Source organism: Grammomys surdaster, unplaced genomic scaffold (assembly GCF_004785775.1).
Source record: "Grammomys surdaster isolate TR1022 unplaced genomic scaffold, NIH_TR_1.0 174, whole genome shotgun sequence".
NCBI lineage: Eukaryota > Metazoa > Chordata > Mammalia > Rodentia > Muridae > Grammomys > Grammomys surdaster.
The window spans coordinates 3,047,742-3,063,171 of NW_021604622.1; the positions used below are offsets into that span (position 1 = coordinate 3,047,742).

The 15,430-nt window shown below is 44.3% G+C and overlaps 1 protein-coding gene across 3 annotated transcripts in view; it reads right to left on the reverse strand.

The window, feature by feature from the left end:
- The window catches only part of Egflam (EGF like, fibronectin type III and laminin G domains), a 178,363-nt gene that overhangs the window by 35,885 nt on the left and 127,048 nt on the right, over positions 1-15,430 (reverse strand). For all 3 annotated transcript variants that reach the window (XM_028767595.1, XM_028767593.1, XM_028767594.1), the window contains exons 7-14: positions 11,524-11,639; positions 10,456-10,774; positions 9,734-9,834; positions 8,517-8,617; positions 7,321-7,465; positions 4,025-4,214; positions 1,577-1,702; positions 183-426 (exon numbers count right to left, since the gene is read on the reverse strand). In XM_028767595.1, coding sequence (XP_028623428.1) covers positions 183-426; positions 1,577-1,702; positions 4,025-4,214; positions 7,321-7,465; positions 8,517-8,617; positions 9,734-9,834; positions 10,456-10,774; positions 11,524-11,639 — 1,342 coding nt within the window. The remainder of the gene's footprint in view (positions 1-182; positions 427-1,576; positions 1,703-4,024; positions 4,215-7,320; positions 7,466-8,516; positions 8,618-9,733; positions 9,835-10,455; positions 10,775-11,523; positions 11,640-15,430) is intronic.

Here is a 15,430-nt window from a genome sequence, read left to right on the forward strand (position 1 = left end):
GAGAGAGAGAGAGAGAGAGAGAGAGAGAGAGAGAGAGAGAACAGTTCAGAAGCAGCACATGCTTCCCCAGACATTGGCAAAGAGAAAACAGGAAGAGGAAGGATAGTGGGCGGCCGTTTAGTGGTCATAGTGGTGGCTGTGGGTTTGGAATGGAGGAAGTTACACAAGGCCTTGGCCCTCACCTGAGAACTCCAGTCCCAGAACCACAGTCAAAGCGGAATTCCACGTGGCCCGCAGCCATATTAATGGACAGGAAGTCCTTGCTGCCCGTGTCGTAGCTGTACAAAAGGACACCATCCCCCAAGTCTGGCCGAAATGTGATCTCGAACTCAGTGAACGAAAGATAGTACTGCGGCTCCAGGGGCCAGGGTGTGGCAGCGTAGGACCTCAGCGACTCTCTGAACTGAGGGATGGTCAGGGCAAATGCTGAGGAGACAAGCAGAATGTTAGAGATCCCTGGGTGCCTGAGACCAACCAGCACGTGGCCTGCACGGGGCTGGACTTTTTTCCCTCCTGGGCAGTACCTACATCTCCTACCTGCCTTGTGGGTACCAGGTGGTAGGGCTGACTTCTGCCAGTGTGGTGTGGGTGGATTATCATATGGTGTCTCATGTCTGGCCCCCAAAATTTCCCTCCTTCCCTGGTGCTCTCTTCTAACATCGGCTAGATAGATAAAAGGATCAGAGGGGAACTCATAGAGTGGACATTTTGCTCCCTGTGTGACTTTATGGAGCAGAATAACCTCTAGCACTACTGACCCGAGGTGACGTAGCATGTGAACAAGAATCAACCCCTCCTATGTGAGGTTCTACAAAACCAAAATGTCCCCAGCCAGCCCTGGCTCAGGTACACTCTTCCACTGACATGAGATTTGAGGAGATAGCGAAAACCTTTTCCCCTGTGTAGCATCTTAGTCTCAAGCCTGAATCATTTGTAGATAAAAATTGATTGGTTTTATAATCATAGTTTTACTTTTATCCTCTTTTGCTTTTAGTTTTTGAATTTGGGAAAACTTAAAGCAGGTTCAAGCTTTCATGGTTTTTTTTTTTCCCAAATCTTTAAACCTCTCAGTTATTATTCTTGAATGTGCATCTGTGCACATTGTATGTGGCTGTACATGTACATTGCATGTACAACTATATATGCATACATGTGTATATTTGCATAATACAGCATAAAAAGATAGGATGAACCATCAGGTCAGAGCAATGAAGTAAAAACAAGAGCTAATTGTCTTATCACATTATAGATTTGTGTGTCTAATTTCCCAGTATTTTCTAGGAAACTGTTAGATTTTATAAAGAGCATGGACTTTTAAGTACACTCAAGCCAGTCCTGTAAAAACCTTACCAGTGCAGACTTCCTAAGTGCTACAAGAAGCCCAGAGGAACCAACCCATGGTTGGTATATTAAAAGGAATATATTTGTGGTTAGTTTAAAACTTTGGTCTTCTGATATTTTCCCATCTCTCCCGGCAAGGCAACCTGGATCCCTGAAGGAAATACTGAATGTTGCTGAACATTGACAGAGGGTCATGTCCACACACATCACTACACAGCCAGGGCCACCCTCTTACCGTCTTCACAGTGTCGACCTTTGAACCCAAGGGGACAGAGGCAGATGTAAGAGTCCGCCTTGATGGCTGCGCAGGTGCCACCGTTGATGCAGGAAGCTTCGTCACAGATCCCACTGCTGCACTCCCCTACACAGAGATCACAGAGCCAGGTCACCAGGTGCCCACTCAAACATATACAGCTGACCCCAGCATCATGTACCCCCCCAATTCCTACTGTCCACACACGCATAATGGACCAGCTCCCAGAATGGGGGAACCCGCTTCTTTGCTATCATCTTCTGTTGGCTTGTCCTCTGGAAGAGCTAAAGACTTTTCCAAACATGATGGACACAATAAATCAAAGGACATTTTATAACCACCAGGGGGGATGATGGAATTGTTCCTGCTTTTAATCCATCTCTATGGTTCCTGAAAGCAGGATGGATAACAAGCACATCCCCCGCCCCTCCTTCTGCCTGCACACATACACACCCCAGAGTGTTTATATTAAAAGTGATTGTGTGACCCCAATTAGCTTAAGTACTGCTGCCTCACTGGCTCAAAGCTCAGCCGTTCAGGCAAGCCTGAAAACAGCAGAACTTCTGCTGAGCTCCTCCTCTCCGACAGGAAGAGGGGAGGTGTCATGGTGCCTTGGCAAATGCTCTGGAAGCCTGTTTCTCCTTTCACGGTTAACTTTAAGAAGGACAGAAGGTACCTCATAGTGAAAAGTACTTCAGGCTCATCTTCATGTCCCAGGATGTGTGTGTGTGAGTGCATGAGTGTGTGTGAGTGTGTGTGTGTGTGTGTGTGTGTGTGTGTGAGAGAGAGAGAGAGAGAGAGAGAGAGAGAGAGAGAGAGAGAGAGAGGGAAAGACAGAAAGAGTTGTGTGTTAGTATATGGGTTTGTGAGTGTGTGTATATGTGCTTATGAGTAAGAACATGTGTGTATGTGTGTGTGCATATATGTGTGATGGAGTATGGAGGAGTGTGGACGTATATATGTGAGAGAGAGTGTGTACATGAGTACATGTAAGTGTGAGAGAGTTACGACAGAGTGTTAGTGAGTATGTGTGTGAAAATGTGTGTGTGAGGCAGTATTGTGAGTCTGTGTTTGTGTAAGGAATATGTGTGTGTGAGAGAGTGTGTGTGAGATAGAGAGCACGTTTGTGACAAAGTGTGTGTGCAAGTATGTGAAAGAGTGTGCTTGTCTGTGTGTGAGAGTACTGTGTGAGAGAGTATATGTGTATGTACACTGTGTGTATATGTGTGTGTGTGAGAATGTGTATGTGTATGTATGTATGTATGTGAAATAGAGTATTTGTGAGAGCGTTTGTGTGTGGTACAGAGAGTGTGTGTGACAGAGAGCGTGTTTGTGTTTGTGTGTGGCAGAGAATATGTGTGTGAGTGTGCTTGTGTATGTGAGACAGTATATATACATATATATATATGTATGTGTGTATGTGTGTATGTGTATACATGTATATGTGTACATGTATATATATATGTATATATACTGTGTGCATGAATATATGTGTGAGAGAGAGTATATGTGTATGTTTGAGAGAGTGTGTGCATGTGCATGCTCACACACACATGTGTTTCTGTGCATGTACGTGTGTGTCTTTTGATTAAACCAGTAGAGTTTTAGAACTACTCTGGCACTGCCATGCACCTCATCTGACATGGGAATACACAGACGTGCTCCAGCTCACTCTCCTCTGCCTGTCTCATCACAGTCCTTCCAGAAACTCGGGGTGAGAAGCACCTTTTCCAGGGAGGAGGGGAAAGTGGGTATGCACCTGCCAGGGATATAAAGTTCAGCTGTGTTGTTTGCCAGTGCTCTGCCACCATGGCCTGATTTGGTAGCTAACTCTCCAGAGATGAACAGCCCCCTTTCCCTTTATTGGCTGTGTTGCCATCTTTGGCATAATTGGCAAGTCCAATCTCATCTTTCCTGACCAGTGATGGTCACCTCCATCCCTGAGCACAGAGACTCCCAAGGAGAAGTTGGGCAGGGTAGTATGTTCAGTTTCCACATGGGATAAGGAGGACAATTTCAGGTGGCTAGAAGCCATAAAAGCCCATGACTGGTGGACTACTCTGGTATGCCAGACTCAGATCCCCAGCTGCTACACCAGGGCAAATAAAACTGACTCTCATCTCCTTTTTGTTTGTTTGTTTGTTTGTTTGTTTGTTTGTTTTTTCAAGACAGGGTTTCTCTGTGTAGCCCTGGCTGTCCTGGAACTCACTCTATAGACCAGGCTGGCCTCAAACTCAGAAATCTGCCTGCCTCTGCCTCCCAAGTGCTGGGATTAAAGCTGTACACTTTTGGCCTCAAGAAGGATGTGACCGTAGAGTGTACAGACTTATCAGATTTATCACTGTAGAACCCCTGTGTGAACCAGCTGTCCTACTACTCACTCAGACCAGAAAGGAACCTCCAGGTTCAGTCTAGCCCCAGAGTACTCACCAACATCAGCTCCATTGAGGGCTTTTCCCAGGGGCCAGGGCCTCATGTCAATCTTCTTTCCATTAACAGTAAGTGACTGCACGCAGCCTTGGAAGCCACGGTTTGTCCCTGTTGCTCTAACTAGCCAGTAAGCACTGGGAGCACCACCGAGGTACAGAGGTGTCCGGAAGGTAATTTTACTGTACTGACCCTTTAAGAAAAATGAAAACTTTATCTCATTTTAAAAATAGAAAGTTAAAAAAAAAACACAACAGGTTGTGATGTGGGGTATGGCTAAGATGTAGGTTAAAAACCTTAGGGATTCCTGTATCTGGATTTGTCTTTAAGACATGGCCCTACTAGGTAGTGAAATCCATAGTTATTGACTATCAGAGTTAACTCACTGACTCCTTAGAGGGCTGAGCTTCCAGAAGCAGTGGTTTTGGAATGGCTGGAAAGGAAGGAAGGAGGTCACATTCGAGCCAATCTAGCAGGCTCTGAAGCAGGCTGGCATCCAGAATCAGCAATCCTCTGTCCAGTCTTCACACCAATCTACTGTGTATCTTGGATGGGTCATGGGGGCTATTCTGTGCATCTGAAGGTTGGCATATGTGGGTGAACATCTGCCTGAACATCTGCCCTTTCACAGTCCCCCAGCCCCGGCCACTGTCACACTAAATACTGCAAGAGAAACTATTGTCAGGAAATATCCAACAAGTTGTATTACAAAATACCTTGAAGTTTGCTTATGGGTATAATTGTATAATTCCATTATTATTATTATTATTATTATTATTATTTTAAGTGTTACCTTAAATGAAGAAGCTTCTAAACCAGGGCCAAACCAATAGTCTGAAGTGCAAATTTGGAGGTTAGAAAATACAGAGCTGCGTGTGAAGGTAAGAGAAAATTAAGATCACGTCAGCTGTTCTGTTTTTAGAACATGGGTGTCTCCTTCGTCTAGATGAAATGATAGCCGTAGGAGCTGGGGGAAGGCGCAGTTCCAGTCTCTGGCTATCATCTGCATGAACTCTTAAAAGTGGTTGCTTCCAGCAAGTAGGAATCCAATCACTGTTCGATCTGTTCCAATGATCAGGTAAGATCTGTAAGTTGAAGGCTGGACCACTCAGTACTTAGAGGGTTTAATGGTTCTTAAGTCGTGTCCACCACACGAGCCAAATGCTCTCTTGGCCTGCTCTGTCCAGATTCTTAGAAGTCAATCCCGGAACCTGTTCTCACTGTTCTCTTCCTCCTCCTCCTCCTCCTCCTCCTCCTCCTCCTCCTCCTCCTCCTCCTCTTTCTCCTTCTTCTTCTTTTTTTCCCCAATCCAGGGCCACCACACAGAGCCTAAAGCTCAATATTTTTTTCCTGGGACATAAATGTGTGAAGAGGGAGAGTTTGCTGATTTTGGCTTTTTTCTTCTCTGGAGTCTGCTTTGACTGCCCGTGCATGTGAGCACCCTGAGTTCTCCAATGGCAGCCTTTCACACTTTTGGGTGGCTTTGAGGCATGGCTTTGTTATTCCCTAGGTCTCAGGGGACTTAGATGGAATCCATACTAGGAAAAATTGTGCTGGATTCTCAGTCTTGCTGATGTCTTCTTCTACCCTGTCCAACTTCTCTTCTCCAGTACTTGTCTCCCCAGAGAATACTTTCTAAAAACATCCTGTGCGTAGGACCTCACCTTGAGCCTGTTTCTGGGGAACCAGCTTAAAATAGAATTTTCTGTCTCTTGGCAGTTATTAAACAGGTCCCAGATGATGGCCTGCTCACACTTGCTGTGCTTGCAAAGTCCCAGTAATACAGAGGCAAACTTCACCCACACCAGCCTCAAAATCACCTGCTGTTTTGCAGTTAATACCTATATTTGATAAAGTCATTGGATATTGAGATTAGGAAAATATAAAACCTCATATAATGCGGGTTCCCACTAGCTACTGGATTCTATGCATAGCCCTCTCAGTGGCTTACATATACTTACATATTACATATGTGGCTTACATATTATATATATGACTATCTCTGGGACAGGGACCCATTGCTGAGACAGTCTCTTACACCTGATATACACTCCAAGGCTCTCCCAGAAGGCTTATCCTTCTTCCCCTGCCTCTTTCTTTGGCCTGTGTAAAAGACATTGCCATCCTCCTGATGGCACTGTTGAATCAGTCCCTCCCAGATGGCATTTCAGGTCATCCTAACTTGGATGGCGGCTTCTGGAATCTACTCTTTTCTCTTAAAAATATCCTCACATTCCTTCTGAGGGTTCGAGTGCTTCAGAATCCCTGAAACAGAAGGTCGCTGATCCCTCTCTACAGGCCACCTCTCCATTTATGCAGACTTATGTTTCTTTAGTTTATTGGGGCTACCTCAATCTGAAACTGACCCAGTTTGCCAATCTTTATTAAACCCCCTTGCTTTCGACCACCTTGTTTTTAATAATAGCATTTTAGACTTTAGACTGAAGTTTCTTTACTCTTATCAAACTTCATTCGACCATTTCTTACTATTGTACTAGAATCATGCACTATGTCTTGTTTCCTCTTTAGCGATGGGCATACGCAGTCTCCGGGTACTGTAATTCACTAGAGTTGGACCAAAATTAATAAGTCTTTCAGGCATGTACCTTTATTATATCATGCCTGGTTAGTATCACAGCAAGGACGTGGCAGTGGGGAGGATGTTTAGACGTAGGCACAAAGGCTCTGGTGCTGTCTGCTCCCTTGGAGAATATAGAGACCTGGCTGAATGTGACTCTAGGCTTGGCTCCCTGCCAGACAATAATTCAAATGGTTTAAAAGATAATCTTCAAATTACTGTGAGCACACCAGATGTGTGAGTACCTCAGCGGCCTCCAGAGTGACCCAAGAGGTAACTAACTTACTTCCTCCTACAATAAAGCATCCCAATAAAGATAAATGGATTATTCCTATATGTGTAACCAGACAGCTCAATGCTTTCTAGGTTATTTGCTAAAGCCACAGATCATAACCCTAGTGCCTACCTTTGTATTTGATGCTAATGATGGGTCCCTTGCTTCCCATGTAGGTTTTTCTTGACCTATGGTTTAAACAACTGTGTGCAAAGATAACTCATCCCTGCATCTCTGGTGTGTGCTGTATCTCTGCACCTATCTCTCTAGTAGGTATGTATGGAAGGGGTTTAAAAGCTCAGACAGGCAAAGCTAAGGGGGCACCACCAGAGTTCTCCTGTGTGCCCTACGAAAATTCAGCCTCTCAGAATTGTCCAGAGCTTTGCTCTTTTCAACAATCTCCTCTTGGGGACCAGATGAGATGAGCAGGGTATGGCTCACACTCACCTGGGACTGGCCTGTCACTGGGGTGCCATTATTCAACTGCAGCAGTCCATTCAGCCCATCTCTGTACAGTGTCACCCTGTGCCAGGCCCCAAGTTTGATTTTGGTGTCACTTATGATGATGGCAATCCCAGTTCCACAATTAAACCTGTGGGGGAAAGAAAAGAGAAGGAAACAGAGAATAAACCAGTTCATGTTTTCAGACTCCATATCATCCCTTTGGGATAACGGCTCCTTTCTTTGGTTTGGCTGGTGCGAGTGCACATGTGTGTGTGTGTGTGTGTGTGTGTGTGTCTATGTCTGTGTGTCTATGTCTGTGTGTCTGTGTGTAGGTCAGAGGTTGACATCGATATCTTCCTCAATTGCTCTCCATTTTATCAATTAACTTGAGACCTCACCATTTGGCTAGCCAGAAAACTAATACCTAAATAAATGAAATAAAACATTAGGGTTGGTATAAAATACTGCTTGCTCTAAGGAAGGCACTGTGCTAAGCACATAAGACAGCTCATGTGATCCCTAGCATAGTCCTTTGAGAATAGGCAACTCCCATAGCTCATGCCATCTGCCAAAGGTCAGACAGCAAGGAAATGATGTTATCAGGAGACTAGCTAGGGTACCGTGTCAAGGCTGACATCTGTCATTCACTCACAGACAGACTGACATCTGTCATTCACTCACAGACAGACTTTATGTGCCCTAACTCTGCTTCATGCAAACTAAAAAGTTAACTTAAAGCAGCTTCCGAAGTTTCTGGGAGAAAATGATCAGGGTATAGTGGGCAAGTCAAAGGCTTCAGTCTAATTCCAGGAAAGTCACAGCAGCATTTGGCCCTCTGTCAGTCCTTAGGAGCCTGTGGTCCCTCCCTGCCCTCCATAGCTGTCAGCCATCCTGTCTCAAGAAGGCCCTGAGAAGATCCTGCCTTCTTCTTAAGCTTCTGGAAAGACAGGACTTGGCCTTCACCACATTGTCATGACCACACAGTGGGTGTTCCATACCTAACTGGTATCAGAATGAATGAATGATTAAAGGCTCCAAAAACTCAAACCTTCCGCCACAGCTCTCCAGTACTTGAGAAACTGCCCCAGCTCGTCTCCTGCACACAATTTCTATAGTGACTGAAATCCAGTTGTGTGCACTGTAGTGTACAAAGTAGATGGTAGAATTTAAAAATCTACAGGACTTGGGGCTAGAGTTACCTGAAGTGGAGGGAGCGTCGGATGAGAGCCAGGGACATGAAGTCTCCTCTTCCATGCTCACTCTCCCCACAGTAGAGCAGCAAGCCATCCTCCGCCTCTGCCTGTGAACACACAAGCAAAAACCACATAATCCATGGCCATTTTTTTTCTTCCCTATAAGACACTGGTGAAGACAAAACAGGAATGTTCTCCTCTGCTAGCCTACTGATGCAACCATGTGGACTCCAGAGAGTCCCCATGTATCCAGGACAGTTCTTTAAAAAAAAAAAAAAAAAGATAGCAGTGGTATAAATTATGGGAGGAACAGCTCTGAGGAGAGGAAGGCCCGTATCTGATCAGCTCCTTGCTTGGCTTTGTGGATACATCTGCAAAGCTTCTAGAAAAGTCTGTGTCCTAAAGCCCTGGTCACAGAGCACCTTGTTTGTGCTCATCAGATTTCTACTGCCACTGGTGAACACCCCATTTCTTAAAATCTATGTTTGGTTTATGTTCTTTGGCATTTTGCCTGCATGCATGTCTATAGGAGTGTGTCAGAAGCCCTGGAATTGGAGTTACAGACAGGTGTGAGCTGCCTTGTGGGTGCTGGGAGTGGAACACAGCTCCACCAGGAGAGCAGCCTGTGCTCTTAAACACCGAGCCATCTCTTCATCCCCAAGCATTCTGTTTTTAATGTGTTCATTCTCTTCTTCCTCTCTACCTGGGAAACATGTAAGTTTGCTACTTTCCTTCCAGCCAGACAGCACCAACAGTCCAATGGGTAGTCATACCAGATGTATCTGGTATGCCATCAGAGGGACAGCCATCTCTCTAACAATTGACACTGTGACAAAGGGCATAGGTTTCCAGACTCCCTGCCATTTTACTTCTTCACATGTATTCAAAGAATCCCATTAAGTTCAAGGTGCTAGCGGAATGCTAGTCTTTAAATGATTGAAAGCAGAGAGGTCTCTGTAATGGGAATGGAATGCTTTGAAAGTCCGGAAATCCAGCCCCTGGGGCGTCACTGCGGAAGTAGCTTTCCCATTGAGAATCTAATCTTCCATAGTTTGTGACATCCTAACCCACCCTCTCCTAGCTGTGTACCTGAACATTGTGAGCACACCGCCCCTGCCAGTCGGATTTTGTGACTGATTTCAGGTCAAGGTTAGTGTTTTACTTTCCCTCTTCCTACTCTTCCTTTGATGTAATCTGGTGTTCAAATGACCAGCAGTTCTTACCCTGAATTCCAGAGTAATCTGAAATGCCTGATAAGAGTTCTTCAGAGGCTCAAAGGTTACGTAGGAGTGGCCAAAGAACTGAGGATACTGGATAAAGATATCTGGAAAGAGAAAGCGAGGTAAGACAGCATGCTGTTATCTTATTCTTCAAAGAAGAAATCAATACACACCATTGTCTGCCTATTACCCCAGAAAACCCCATGTAACCGGTAGCACTTAGCTTCCTTCCCATCTCCCTTTCTCTGTCACACCTTCTACCCTTGAGATCAAGGAGCTTCTGAAACTCTCTAGAGGGAACAGGATTTTGGAGATCAGCCCCGCTTCCCTGAATAAATGACTTAAAGTCCAACATCATCCATTTTCAAGCTTGGCATTTGCAGTACCCAAGGTGGCTCTGACATCACCCCTCTCACCATTCCTGGATGTTCCGTCTATAGTTTTGATAGAGATGTGTCAATGGTAGAGTCCACCTCCCTGGTGCTATTGAGATTTCAAAATGGTTGCTCCAAAGGACCTCGCATTTGACATACTCAGAAATAGGACTCTCCCTCAGAAAGGCAACGAAGCTGCTTCTCACTTTGCCTGGAGACTGGGACTAATTTACCAACCAATATATGGAAGAAAGGGCTTATCTTAGAAGGACTAGAAGATGCTCTGTTTGTATCATACAACTGTATCTGCAGGATGAATCCTGCTCTTCCCATTCCCTTTCCAGGGCCTACCTTCTGAGCAGGCCTCGCCTCCTTTGCCCAGGTTGCAATGGCATCGTGAGCCCCCCCAGGAGTAGTCATTGACACAGAAGCTGTCAGCCGAACAGAGAGTTTCATCACAGGACATGTCAAAGAGCCTTGACATCATGGCTACACTGTTCTTCCCCTTCCGTTGGGCTGGCGTGGGTGGGACAGCCACTGTAGTTTCAGGGAGAGATGCTGAGGTAGGTTGGGCAAATCTGGAGCCCGTCTCTGAGTTGGAGACAGAAGTCTTCTTGGACTCCACCGAGAATTTCTTATTCCCAGCTTTGGTAGCAGGAAGTGGTTTAACCTAAGTTAGAGAAAGAAAGGAAGGGCTCAGTACAAACACTGGAGTCATCGTCATACTACATATATGTGGTTCAAGAACCACAGGCTCAATGTTGGACAAAAACTCCAGGATGATGGTGGGACAGGAGCATTGTCCCCAGTTTATGGGGAAAACTTGGAGACTTGGGGCATTAAGTACCTTCCCCTGTATTATTCAGATCATTCTGGTGAGATACAGCTGATATTTTATGACCTGCTCTTACTAAATATTATAAAAGGCATGATTTTGTCAAGGAATCATTCATTTTCTTATACAGTTTCATTTTACAAAGTTCTGTGGGTGGTAAAACAATCTGTCAGTATATACATATATAAATACGTATATCATACACACATATATACACACATGCATACACATATATGTACATCCATATCAATATCCATATACATCATATCCATCACACACATATACATACACATACATATACATCATATACACATATGTATACATATACATCATATACATATACGTATATGCATGTAAAACTAGTTATAGACAGAGGCTGTTCATAGGTTAACAGCCTGCTAGGACTCTCCCTAGCACTAATTTGTGCCTCGCATCCCCAATCTCATTGACAGAGGAGACAAATCCATTCTGAAAGTAAATGGGCCCATTTCAGTCTGAGGTTCCATGTCCATGGTCCATAGCTAACCTGCTGTGGTCAGCAGAGAAACAAAGCACATTGGTGTCAACATCAGGTGTGACCGTACCTCCTCAAAGGACACATCCAGGTCCAGCTCGTCTTCAGATCCATCATCATCCTCGCTCACGCCGGCATCTGTGACATACCCAGGTCCATAGCGCCCACTTCCAGCCTCCCTGGGACCTTCACAAAGAAAAGTGGCACATCTCCTGTCACCTCATGCCTTCTTTGTCCCAAATTCCATTCTTCTTTAACTAAGCAGCTTTCAAGTCACTTTATGAAATATGGCATTTTCTTACATGTATGGCATTACCTCCTCTCTGCTTCCTGACCATCCTCCCTTACCTCCCTCTATCCAGACATCAAGATCTACTTTACTAAGGAGTAAACTGAGGCTTGGAGAGCCCATAGAAGGTTCCAGAAAACGGAAGTCAACAGTCCCGAGCTCCTGATACTGCACAGCAGCCCCTCAGTAGCATTCCAAACTTCCAGGCTTTGACAGTGATCTAGATTATGTACCGTTTCATGCTCACTGAGAAGGAAATAAATACAGATAAAAACCAGGCCCCTGCATGACTCCACAAGGCTTGAGATGGAAGCCACTGCTCTTCTGAATTGTCTCCCTCGTCTCACACCCAGGAAGCTTCCACCAATTTTGTTTCTCCATGCATGTAGGCCGTGCATCCTATGCTACTGATAAGAATTCCCCAAGTGGCCCGGGGTTGCTTTAATTAAAGTGCATAACTTATCTCTTTCCACTCGGCACTTTGTTAATTAAGAAAAGAGAACATTAAAAGCCAGACGCTTATTAGAATCATAATAGTCAAGCCATATACTGAATTCAAAACAAGTTCTGGGGTATTCCACATTAGGGGAAAAATAATAAAATACAAATCTTGTTGGTCAATAAAAGGATGCCCTTTATTTTATAAAGTCCATCTGTGTTGAGTTTTTAAGGACGTCATGGTTTCTCTGCACATTGTTTCTCTGATGATCAATACGATATAGTTGGAAATAGATCTGCTCACATGAGATGGGTATAGTCCTTCCATTGTGAGGAAAGTCATTTCATCCTGTAAGATCCCATGATTCTCAACAAACTAAAGAATGAGGGTTGGGGAGAGAGTTGAATTAAGAAAGTGCTTACCACACGAGCATGAGGACCTGAGTTTAATTTCCAAAACCCACAGGAAAAAAAAGGTTAGAAATGGTGGTGACCACTTGTAATCTGGTGACTGGGGAGGCAGAGAGAGATTGGCAGATCCTTGGGACTCACTGAACTGTCAGACAAGCTGACTCGGTGAGCTCCAGGTTCCAGAGAGACACCTTGTCTCAATGAACAAACTGGACAGTGTCTAAAGAATGACATCGGAGGTTGTCTTCTGGCACACCTGCACACAGACTCCCCCCTCTCCCACACAGGCATGAATACACCTCTTCCCACGAACAGATGAGATTCGATTACATGTCCATTGAGTTCTTTAACTTCTATGACACTGTTGATGGGGACGTGCTTCAGACAGCTGCACATCAGGCAAGATTTGAGAAGGAAACAGCTGGTAAGCTTCACTTACAAGCACGAAAAGATAGTTCAGTACGAGCTCACATGCTCTGGGGATTAGAACTTTGTGTCCAGCATGCTAAACTTCTGGGAAGCCATGTCGTATCACTGTATCACCGTCAGAATCATCTGTTACATTGGCTTCAGGGGAACCTGTCTTAACAGCTCATCTTGTGGAAGTCCCCATGGAGATGCCTTTTCCCCACCCCTGAAGTTTCTCTGGGAAAGATGAAGTATAAGAACTAAGAATCACTGGGGACTTGTCCAGTAATTTCCATTCATCCCTGGGACATGGAGGTAGGAATCAAGCTGCCAGGTAGAAGCATTTGGTTCACACTTATGAACCGAGAGATGTTGGGGAAGAGGAGGAACTGGGGATAAACTTGGTCCCTCTTGTAACCTTTCTTCACCAGGGCTAGGGAGCAAAAGAAGCTTTGGTAGAACTGTCACAAAAGACCACACCTCCCAAGCAGGCTATCACCAAGCAAGGTTGGGTCCTGGCAAACCAACCTTGACTCTCAAAGAAAGCTTGCCTTCTAACTCAGCCTTTATCAGACATAAGGATGCCTATCTGTTAATGGCATTAACTTACTTCTAACCTGATTCTAAAAGTGGGCAAAGAGAAAAAAGGAATGTGAATAGGATCTGCTGAAAACCAACCAACCAAAAACAAAAAACAGCAACAACAACAAAAACAACCCTCTGTGGCCCTGGGGCAAGAATGGCTTGTGAGAAAAGGCCGTTCTGTGAGAGACAATGAATTATGAAAAGAAGCTGGGACATCTCAATACAAGTGTGCAAAGAGGTATGTGATCAGGTGGGAAATGGGAACCGTGAAGAACCACAGACTGAGTCACTTCAAGGTCTTGCAAGACCTTTTGTGACTTGACCTTGCTAGTCACAACCTTAACCACATTCCAATCTCACATTCCCCGACACCTTGCGTCCTCCAAACTGGCTCTTCCTCTAGGTTTCATGACCTTTTATGAGCAGACAATACCTGTTTTTATATCAACTGGAAGGGTCTAGTGGGAAAGCAGAGCATGAGGGGGGTGTGGGACAAGGAGGGGCAAGCAATATAATGCTGATGTGTTGCCCCCAACTGGCTCCCCACAGACAGAGCTCAGTCAACATCCTGCATCTGGGTCAAGAACCAGAACAGGAGAGTGAGTGGCAAAGTGAGGGAGATGGCATGTGCTTGTGTGTGAGGCTCAGTGTGGATGTAAGGGACAGGCATGTATGCCTGTGTCTACCCAGCAAGAGGACTAACTCTGTGATGTGACCAAGTGCCAGGGTCCTGAGTTTTCTGTGGCCCCTACTTAGACTGGCCCCTGTGAACAAACACACAGTTCAATTCTTTTTAGACATTCCAATGCAAAAATTGCCCAAATCAAAGACACTAGCACCCCTCCTCAGTCCTATGGCACAGCAGTTAGAGAAAACAATTGCCAAAACAAAGTTCTGTGTTTGATGAACTCAGATGATGATGGTTCGGTATTAAAAGTGAAACAAAGACATTATCAGAGATAATGTATCACTGACAGACCTTTAATGATTTACGGAAAAAAGGGAAGTGGTGTGGGGGAGAGAGAAGAGATAAGGGATAAGGAAGAAGATTAATCCTGGGGTTAATGCATTCTAGTTTTGTCAAAGACTGAAGCTGTGGCCATTAAATGAGATAGTACAGAAACACTGAGAGATTCCATGGAAGACAAGACGGGACAGAATTATGTGAAGTCCCTAGGTCTTTCATCATTTAAAGGAAGGATAACAGGTATTGATTAATTTTAGACTTAACTTTAGAATTAATTTAGGAATAATGTTTCAGCAAAAAGCAAGAGTCCCTTCATTTGGAGGCAGGCTGAGCATAGATTTACTGCCTAATTGATAAATTAAATTCAAAAGTTAACAATTTATAAACAGTTAATAAAGGAATACATTCTTTCATTCCAATTGGCAAAAATAGTAACTCATATAGAAGAGAGGAGAAAAGTAGAAATAAAAATCCTGTCTTCAATTAAAATTGGGGTGAGGGAACTCTAGAGTAACTTGAAAACACAAACTAAGATTGGAGAAATGAATGAAACATGTCGATAATTAGAATAACTGTAAATGTAATAAATCTGTCATTTAGGGAAATGTGTGTCAGAGCTGAATTTTACAAATTTGAGGTCTATGGTACTTTCAGAAAGCACCTCATCCGTAAGCCACAGGAAGAAAGAAAATAAAAGGAATGTTATCGTTCTGAGGTGGCCGGTGCTTGGCGTATACATAGAACAAGTCATCACACTGAGCTCTATAACTATGTGTAATGATTGCATATCACCCTTAAAAAGCTAAGCAAATAAATAAATAAATAAATAAATAAATAAATAAATATCCAGCTAACCAGGGGAAAGCAAACAAATCCAAG